The 10,435-nt window shown below is 45.7% G+C and overlaps 1 protein-coding gene across 1 annotated transcript in view; it reads right to left on the bottom strand.

The window, feature by feature from the left end:
• FBN1 (fibrillin 1) overlaps positions 1 to 10,435 on the bottom strand; it is a 250,030-nt gene that overhangs the window by 109,675 nt on the left and 129,920 nt on the right. Inside the window, exons 17-18 of the mRNA XM_015411782.1 lie at positions 9,110 to 9,232; positions 762 to 914 (exon numbers count right to left, since the gene is read on the bottom strand). Coding sequence (XP_015267268.1) covers positions 762 to 914; positions 9,110 to 9,232 — 276 coding nt within the window. The remainder of the gene's footprint in view (positions 1 to 761; positions 915 to 9,109; positions 9,233 to 10,435) is intronic.

Below are 10,435 nucleotides of genomic sequence, written 5' to 3'. Positions count from 1 at the left end.
GTCTAGATCAAGTCCCCCCCCCCCCCAAAAAAATCTGCAGGTGAATTCCTCCATGGGAATTCGCACTGTGGAAGTCGCCTCCCAAAAAAATTAACTGAAGAAATCCATTATAGCACAGTTTTCTGTTATTCAAACTAAGGTCCTGTTCACACTAGGGGTTTTGGGCCGGGAGCGGGACGGATTGGGGGCGGAGCAAACGGGCGCGATCCCACGGCAACATCTGGGAAGTGTTGCCTGCCCGTCCCCAATCTGTCCTTTCCGCCCGAAAACCCGCACTACAAAGAACCACCTACCTGGGTGGTTCTTCTGCTTGAAGCGCCGCAAGCCGGGCCGTTGGATCGCCGGCGCGTCTTTGCGCCGGCTCATCCCCGGCTCCTAGCCGAACTGCGCATGCTCCGACATGCGCAGTTAGGCAGGCTCCCTGTCTGAACTGTGTTTTCTCCTCGGCATCTGATTGTGCCAGGGAGAAAAGGCGCCGCGGCCCAGGGGATCGTGGGATCCCACCGCGGCGTCTCAACTTTGGCGCGGCTTTTGAGCGACTTATCCCCTGCCGTGTGGCAGGGGCCTTTGGTAACTCAAACATACAAGACTGCAGTGCTTACATGCATTCAATTTTAAATTATTTAAAAACAGGGTTTTATATAAAAAAGAGAGAGAGAGAGAGAGAGAAAACATCATTCAGACTGCAAGAGGCCTACTGTAGTAGCTCTAACAGTTATGAACAGATGATGTAATTTCTTATGGGATAAATCATGCTGTACCTGAGGACTGCGGAGGACACGGCTGGCAGGGTTCTCCAAATGCATAGTCAGTGCTGGCACAGCAGCATTCTGATTTAGTAACTGCTCCAGATAACGGTTTAACACACTGACCTCTCCTGTATTCACCGTAACATGTGCTTCGCATATGTGTATCTACACGAGAAAGAAATTACCCATCAGATTCCCAACAGACAGCAACAAGAACGATAATGCCTCATGATAATGCCTTATACGGCCTGGGACCACCTCTTCCCATATACATGACTTGAAGGGCTTTACGCTCTATGGATCAACACCTTCTGGTAGTCCCTGTACCAAAAGATGTCCATCTTGCCTCGACCAGGGCCAGGGCTTTTTCTGCCCTGGCCCCTGCCTGGTGGAACATGCTCCCCATTGAGATCAGGGCCCTGCGGGATCTCCCTCAATTCCGCAGGGCCTGCAAGACGGAGCTCTTCCGCCAGACCTTTGGCTGAGGCAGCGGGCGCCCGTGTATGGCCTCCCTGAGGTTGTTGTCACCCATTATCTACAGCTGGCTATCGCTCATTTGTCATCAAAGAGCCAAGGAATTCCTCACAACCATTTTAATGTATTTTAATGTATATCAGTGTGTTCTGAAATTGTTAACTTTATTGTACTGTTAAAATGACTGTACCCATCCTGAGCCCATTTGTGGGAAGGGTGGGCTATAAGTATGAAAAATAAATAAATAAATATATATTTTTAAATGATGAAAGGCAACTGTCACACATGAACACATAAAGCTGCCTTCTTCAGACCTCTGGTACTGTCTACTCAGACTGGCAGTGGATCTCCAGGGTGTCAGGCAGAAGCCTTCTGCATCATCTACCACCCTATTCTTTTACCAGGAGAGGCCAGGAATTCAACTTAAATCCCTCTGCATGCCAAGTAGATTCTCTATCACTGAGCCACAGTCCCTCCCCACACTAGATTACAAATGCTGCTACATAATAAAGAAGAATCCAACGGAATCTTAAAGGCTAGCAAGGTTTTATTTCCTGCACAAGCTTTTGAGGCCTAAAAGCACACTTCATCAGATGCAATGAAGTAGGCAGACATTTATATAGGAGTTTATCGAAAACAATAAAACTACATTGCATCTGTGAGCTCCAGTACTCTGTGACACCCTTTGGCAGGCAACAAAGCCTTGTTAGTGCTTTAAGGTGCTACTAGAGTCCCATTCTTCCTGCAACAGACTAACACAGCTGCCCCTCTGCAGAGCAAGGTTGCCTGAAAAGGGAGGCAAGTGGTCCTGAAAAGATATGGACAGTAGCTCTATAGAAACGGCTGAACCCTCCCCTCCCTGATCCAAGGTTCAGGTAATGCTAAACCACCCCTGCTTCTTTGCTCATTCTAATTATTTTATTAATTTTATTGCACTTGTATCCCGCCCTCCCTGCAAGCAGGCTCAGGGCAGGTTCCAACAATATCAATACAATATACAATTAAAACAATTTTAAAACAAGTTTAGAACAGCACATAATCATAAAATACTGTGTAAAATCTAATTAGATGCTTCAGCAATTAAAATGGGACAAGAGTGTGGGTTCCCAGATAGCTATTCGAATCCAGGCCTCAACTAAAAGCCCAGTGGAAGAGCTCCGTCTTACAGGCCCTGCGGAATTGTAATAAATCCCATACATGAGCTCATTCAACCAGGTGGGGGCCAGGGCCAAAAAGGCCCCCGACCCTAGTCACGGCAAGTCTGATGGCCCAGGGGCCAGGGACTACCAGAAGGTGTTGATTTGTAGACCTCAGAGCTCTACAGGGCTCATATGGAGAGAGGCAGTCCCAGAGGTATGATGGTCCCTGGCCGCATAGGGTTTTAAAGGTAAGCACCAGCACCTTGAAACGGATCCGGTATTCAATAGGTTTTTTAAAATCCTTACTACAACTTGCTAACCCTTTATTTTGTTTAGGAGCATTCCCCTGAGTAAAACAGGTGTTTATCAAAACAGAAAAGATCTGGCTACGGTGGTACAAGCCCTGGTTACATTTAGATTAAATTACTGCCATGTGCTCTATGTGTAGGCCTGCTCTTGAAAAGTGATTGGAAACTTCAACTGGTACAGAATGCTGCAGCCAATACATTGAGCAAATCCAGGCAATGTTCCTGCGCCGCATTTTTGGGGTCCCAAACTGTGTATGCTATGTGGTCATGCGCTTGGAGACAGGGCAGTGCCTCCTAGAGACTAGAGCTTGGCTCTTAACCTTGAAATTTTGGTTACACCTTCACTATAGGGTAGAATCTATGAGTTCTGTCCATTTTATGCTGTGTGATTCTTTTCCATCTAATTGGCCACACTTAATTTTGCAGAAAATACAGTCTATAGGCATCCCCTTGAATTCTCTTCTTTTGTTAGAAGAATCCTAAGTTTTTAGACCCTTGAAACAGAGACTTCTGAACATTGAAAAACAAACTCTGTTCCTTAGCAAGCAGAACATGATAATAGGTGATTTTAACTACCCACACATTGATTGGGTCAATATGTGTTCTAGTCGAGAAAAAGAGATTGAGTTTCTAGACACTCTAAATGACTTTGCTATGGAGCAGATGGTCACGGAACCTACCAGGGAAGAGGTGATTTTTAATTTGGTCCTAAGTAACACTCAAGACCTCGTGAGAGATGTAAAAGTGATTGCACCACTCGGGAACAGTGATCATAATGTTGTTGAGTTCAACATTTGTATAAATAGGGAATTGGCCAAAAAGACTGACAACCGCTTTTAACTTTAAAAGGTGTAACTTCTCTGATATGAGGGGACATGTGGGGAGGAAACTGAAAGGATACCGGGTAAATTGGTGGAAACCATTATTAAGGAAAGAATTAGTAGGCACATAGATGAACAAAACCTATTGAGGCAGACTCAGCACGGTTTCTGTAAGGGAAGATCTTGTCTCACTAACCTGTTAGTGTTCTTTGAGGGGGTGAACAAACATGTGGACAAGGGGGATCCAATAGATATTATTTACCTTGACTTCCAGAAAGCTTTTGATAAAGTTCCTCATCAAAGGCTCCTAAGTAAGCTCAAAAATCATGGGATAGAAGGACAAGTTCTTTTATGGATCAAAAACTGGCTAGTTCATAGAAAACAGAGAGTGAGTGTAGGTGGGCAATTTTCTCAGTGGAGGGTGGTAAGCAGTGGGGTACCGCAGGGATCAGTACTTGGTCCACTGCTTTTTAACTTGTTCATTAATGATTTGGAGATGGGAGTAAGCAGTGAAGTGGCTAAATTTGCGGATGATACAAAGTTGTTCAGGGTGGTGAAAACCAGTGAGGATTGTGAGGCACTCCAAAGGGATCTGTCAATTTTGGGCGAGTGGGCGTCAACATGGCAAATGGGGTTCAATGTGGCCAAGTGCAAGGTGATGCACATTGGAGCCAAAAATCCTAACTATAAATACACGTTGATGGGGTCTGAACTGGCAGAGACTGATCAAGAGAGAGATCTTGGAGTTGTAGTGGATAACTCACTGAAAATGTCGAGACAGTGTGTGACTGCAATAAAGAAGGCCAATGCTATGCTGGGGATTATTAGGAAGGGTATTGAAAACAGATCAGCCAATATCATAATGCCCCTATATAAATCAATGGTGCGACCTCATTTGGAATACTGTGTGCAGTTCTGGTCACCACACCTTAAAAAGGATATTATAGCTTTGGAAAAAGTGCAGAAAAGGACAACTCGAATGATAAAAGGGTTGGAACACTTTCCCTATGAGGAAAGGTTAAAGCGCTTAGGGCTCTTTAGCTTGGAGAAAAGACGACTGAGGGGTGACATGATCGAGGTTTATAAGATTATGCATGGGAAAGAGCAGGTAAAGAAAGAGGTACTTTTCTCCCTTTCTCACAATACAAGAACTCGTGGGCACTCCATGAAACTGCAGAGCGGTCGGGTTAGAACGGATAAAAGGAAGTACTTCTTCACCCAAAGAGTGATTAACACATGGAATTCACTGCCACAGGAAGTGGTGGGTGCTACAAGCATGGACGGCTTCAAAAGGGAATTAGATAAGCATATGGAGCAGAGGTCCATCAGTGGCTATTAGCCACAAGGTATAGCTAGGGGCTCTGGGGCAAGTGATGCTCTGTCTTCTTGGTGCTTGGGGGGGGGGTCAACAGTGGGAGGGCTTCTAATGTCCTCCTGATGGCACCTGGTATTTTTGGCCACTGTGTGACAGAGTGTTGGACTGGATGGGCCTTTGGCCTGATCGAACATTGGCGTCTCTTATGTTCTTATGTTATGTTGTCCCCTTCGGAGTTTGATATCACACCTGATTATGGGGTTCCAGCAGCCTACTTTTCATACCTTACATCCCTTCAATTATGTTGAGTTTTTATGCTCACACAATTCAATGGCCCTTTCTGCATTTGCCTGCCACTTTGGATTTTCTCAGTGTTTGAGTCAAGGCAATTTAACTCCACGGCAAAACTGCGTCCAAATAATCCAGGGCAACAGCAGGCTGAAACTGCGCTGACCACTGAAGGGAGGTAATGTAATACATAATGGGGAAAACCCCAGAATAAAAAGAAGTGCAAAATGGGGGGGGGGAACCTGGATTAAAAAGAAGTCTGAATCAATTTTAGTGTAGAATTGATTGGAGGACACCACCGTGAACATGGACTAAAAGGAGAGTACAGAAAGGGCCAATGTCGTCCTGTTAGCAGTTCTCTCTGGGAGATTTGCAAATGTCCCCTATCATGAAAGACCCTGTTTATGTTAACAGTAGATGCTGTTTTTCTGTGCCGTAGCTCCAATTTTACCCTATATGGATTTGTATTTTCTGATCTATATTTAATCTGATCTCCTATTGCATGTATATACGTATGCCAATAAAGGCTTGTCGAATGTAATGTTAACAGTAGAAAGCCAGACTCGGCAGCTCACATTTTGCTCTATTGTGATTTCTGTGTTAAAGTGTGGGATTTTTTTTGGGCATAATTTCCATGGCTATTCTGACGAGAGGCTTGTTTTCCTTCTTTTGTCGGACCAGCGTCCCTATATTACCTATTCAGTAGCAAGGTATCTTCTCATTGTTATGAGGATTAGGGAGCATAAAGTTAAATCTTATGACAGATTATTCTTTCTTCTGTATGTTAAATACTGCTTTTTCTGTTGTTTATGCTCATAACCTATGCCAATAAAGGTACTAACTGACTGACTGACTGGCTGGTACAGAATGCTGCAGCCAAGATGCTGACAAGAGTGGGTGGTAGGGATCATATCTCTCTACTCTTAGCCCATCTACACTGGCTCCTAGTTTTCTCCCAGGCACAATTAAAGGTCCCGGTCCTGACCTTCAAAGCCCTACATGGTTCAGGATCAATATACTTGAAGCAGCATCTACTACTCCCTTATGAACCCACGTGACCATGACGGCCATCTTCGGAGGCCCTGGTTTGGGTGCCCCTGCCCACGAGATTAGGCTGATGGCCACCCAGGAGAGAGCTCTTGGTCATGGCACCATAACCCTGAAGCTCTCTCCCCAGGGAGAGTCATCTTTCCCCTTCTGCTGCTGTCTTCCACCAGCTGGTGAAGACTTTTTTGTTGCCCTCAATGATCCTCCCTTCCCACCCAGTGTTTTAATTGCTATTTTTGTCTTTGTATGTATGTATTTTAGCTCTGTTTTAAAATGTTTCAATGATGTGTTTTAATTGCTTTAATGATGTGTGTGTTTTTGTGGGGCAAGGTTGGTTTTATTTTGTGAGCACTCACTGGAGAAGAGACTGATGCTGGGAAAGTTTGAAGGTAAAAGAAGAAGGGGACGGCAAAGGATGAGATGGCTAGACAGTGTTATCGATGCAATGAACATAAAATTAAGCCAACTCCGGAGGACGATGGAAGACAGGAGGGCCTGGCGTGATGGGGTCCATGGCCCACGGGGTCGCAAAGAGTCAGACTCGACTGTGCGACTGAACAACAAAAATGTTTTAACTTGTTTGTCACCTTGGTGGCCCTTGTGGGGGCAGAAAGGTGTGTTTTTATTAAGAAGTACATAATCCCCACTAAATTCAACCAGCTGTATGTACAACAGTTCATATAAGACAGTAAACTCTAGAGTAGAGATTTGAAGCCCAATAGGAGGGTTCAGAGGGTATCCTTCTCATAATTTACTATGGTCTCATACAGAGACATGCACACCATTTTGACATGGTCCTTCTCTTCCCTTATATCAGCTGAACTGTGGAAAACAATAATCACAGCCAGATTAACAGTCTTTTTTTAGAATAAAAAATAAAAAATGCCTGTGGGATAGTTATGTACAGGAAATCATAAAAAGTATTACTCCAGATCCAGGGATGCTAACTCTAACAAGTGCTGGATCATCCAGGCTGGAGAACAAGCAAAAACGTTGTCAGGAGTAATTTCACTTAGCTTTAGCTGTTTCATTTTGACTAGAGATATAACCAGTCTGAACACTTCACACTCTGCTTAATAAAACAGTTCTGCTTCCTCACTTTGCAAGCCTGTCAAAAGCTCAAAACACAAAGGGAAGTCAGTTTCACTTGGCTGATATCTGCTAATGAATCAAAGCCTCTGAAAAGAGCAGGGGCCTAACATAGTTGTTCTAAATATATGCGTTTGGGGAGGACTGTTGATTCATGGTTACATAGTCCTTTGAATGTGAGTTCTTACAACTTTTAAAACAATGAACAATGATTTTAAAAAAAGGTGTCCCAAGAAATATAGTCAGGTGGAATCCAGCGACGCTGCCCCAGGGTGCCCCATATATGGAAGTGGAAGTTCTCCACGGCTGGCCATGGGAGAACACTGGTTGGACTTCACTCAGGGCTACTAGCAATAGGAGCTGAGGATTTCAGCTGCCATTTTCATCACCATTCTTACCCTTTCTAATGGTAAACGGGTTGATTAGTTCTAAGAATGAAAGCATGGGGGGGGGGGAGTCACCTAGAAAATAGAGAGGGATTTGTACAATATTTGTGGCTCCCTTAGTATGCTTAAAAGGATGCCTTTATAAATGAAACAGCAACAAAAACAAAAAGAAACCCAGAACAGCCTGGGAAGGGAGGAGTGAGCACACTCCAGGAGGCCCAGAACCTTGAGAGCAGTGAGTGGAAACCAGCCTTTTCATGGAGCGACTTAATCCTGAGAGAGGAGATCTGGGGTAAATGAGGGATTTCCAACTAATCTCTCTCCCCACAGCAACTCCAAGTATTACATTTCAGGCAAGTGTTTTGCACAAACACAGCAAAACAGAGGGGCTTTCCACACAGTATTACTGCATCAGTTTTGGTCCCATATTGCTTCAGTTCATCCCATTGTCTTCTGCACACTCTATAGAGCCAATAGTTTTTGCCTCATATTCCCCCCCCCCCCCGTTCTTTTAGGACCACTTTTACCCTGATCTTTTTCCAGCAACTGGATTTGAGTTGTGTTTGTGTGTGTGTGTGTAATGTTTCCTGAGCTTTTGTTGGTTCCTCCCAGTTCCTTCTCACTGGACCATGGCTGTGGGGTAACCCTGCCCTGTGCTTTCTTTCCCCCACCTACTTACTTAATTGATTAATGAGGAATTTTTATCCCTTACGTCAGCAAATTTTCAAGTATTATTACTTTTGTAAACACTTATAAGAAGGCACAGGGGAGACCACTGCTCTTCCCACATACCGTTTTCTTTTCTTTTTTTGCCCCTCCCCCCATTTTTTTATACCACTGCCATTTGTTTCCTTGGGCTTTCAGAAGGCACAGGAGTGCTCACTGCTCTTTCTGGCCACTCAGCCTTCATTTTTTTGCCTTTGATACGGACAAACCAAAGCCAAACCCCCTCTCTGTCGCTCTGTCTCTCTGCTAGCTTGTGAGTCATAAAGTGTAGAATGCTCCAAGGTCAGACACCTTGAAGGGTTAAATCTGAATTGTTTCTGTCAGCCCAGTGAGTCCCTCTTACCTACACACACGCGTCCATCCAGCCCCACAGCAAGGCCAGGGAAACACTCGCATTTGAAGGAGCCCTCGGTGTTCAAACCAAAGCCAAACCCCCTCTCTGTCGCTCTGTCTCTCTGCTAGCTTGTGAGTCATAAAGTGTAGAATGCTCCAAGGTCAGACACCTTGAAGGGTTAAATCTGAATTGTTTCTGTCGGCCCAATGAGTCCCTCTTACCTACACACACGCGTCCATCCAGCCCCACAGCAAGGCCAGGGAAACACTCGCATTTGAAGGAGCCCTCGGTGTTCAAACCAAAGCCAAACCCCCTCTCTGTCGCTCTGTCTCTCTGCTAGCTTGTGAGTCATAAAGTGTAGAATGCTCCAAGGTCAGACACCTTGAAGGGTTAAATCTGAATTGTTTCTGTCAGCCCAGTGAGTCCCTCTTACCTACACACACGCGTCCATCCAGCCCCACAGCAAGGCCAGGGAAACACTCGCATTTGAAGGAGCCCTCGGTGTTCACACAGCGGCCGTTCATGCATATCCCAGGTGTCTCGCACTCATCGATGTCTGCCACGGAACAGGAGAGACTTCATCAGAAATTAAAAATAAGGAGTATGTACCATGTCTACTCTACACGGCTTATTTCAGTAGGGTTGATTTCAAATATCTCAGCCTTGCTGTTTCTGGAGTCTCAAGTCTCAGCAAGAAAGGCAGACTAGAAATCAAATTTCGACATCCCCCCCCCCATCCCCATTTTGATTTCACTTGTCCCTTGAGGAAATCAAACCCATGATTCTTTATGTTTTTTGTTTCCTTGCATCATATGTTGCTCATAAATATTTACATCCTTGACACATAATACATATGTTACAGTGACATACAATATAAATACCATGTAAGTGGAATATAAACCATACATTGCAAATACACACATCTACAAAAACGATAGTGAAAAGCATGGAACAGAAAATATTGACAAATATAAAATAAACAAATACAAAAATAAACAAATGTTTTAAAAAATGAAAGAAAACAAGGACACATCCATACTCTCAGCTTATATGAATTAGCAAAGTGAATGAGGAAAAGAGAAGGCAAAGTGAATAAGCAAAAGAAAACAACCTCAGCTTCAGGTCCGGTTCGTCCACAGAGGCGAGGTTAGGCAACTGCATTAGGGTGCCACCTCCGGGGGGTGCCACTGGGCCTGCTGATATGGACGCATACCAGCCCTGCTCACTGGCTGACTCTCCCAGCGGCTCTGTCTGACCGTCCCCCCCCCCCCCGATTGTGCGCTGCGACGGAAGGGACAAAAAGAGCCCAGCGGCCATGAGGCGCCCAGCAGCTTCTGTCTCCGCCCCCAAAGAAACTCCGGCAAGGTCCTGGAGGGGCGGGAAGGCAAGAGCAGGATTTCGGGGCTGCCCAACAACGCCTACAGCACAATGGAGGTGGGGCGCCACCTTGCACCTTTGTCACCCACCCACTGTCATCGCGCTGAGGCGGTTGACTCCAGCAGGTGGCTGGCTTGCCGATCTTGCGGCTCCCTCACCCTCCCCGCCGCTCCCCCCTGGCACACCGAGCCGGCCAGTCGGCCCCACTGTTGCTGCCACTGCAGCCCTCCCTCCCGTGCCCTCCCGCTGCCCAGTCTTTTCCCCCTCCCTCCCATGCCCTTTCATGTTCCCGCTATCTAGTCGTGATGAACAAGCCCCCCTCGCCCCTGGTGGCCCCCCCACGATGCCCCCATCTCCGCCCCCCCATGAAGATGAAGAACAG

This window comes from Gekko japonicus, unplaced genomic scaffold (assembly GCF_001447785.1).
Source record: "Gekko japonicus isolate JY-2015 unplaced genomic scaffold, Gekko_japonicus_V1.1 scaffold266, whole genome shotgun sequence".
NCBI classification, from domain to species: Eukaryota; Metazoa; Chordata; class Lepidosauria; order Squamata; family Gekkonidae; genus Gekko; species Gekko japonicus.
This window is presented reverse-complemented; position numbering and strand designations above follow the sequence as displayed.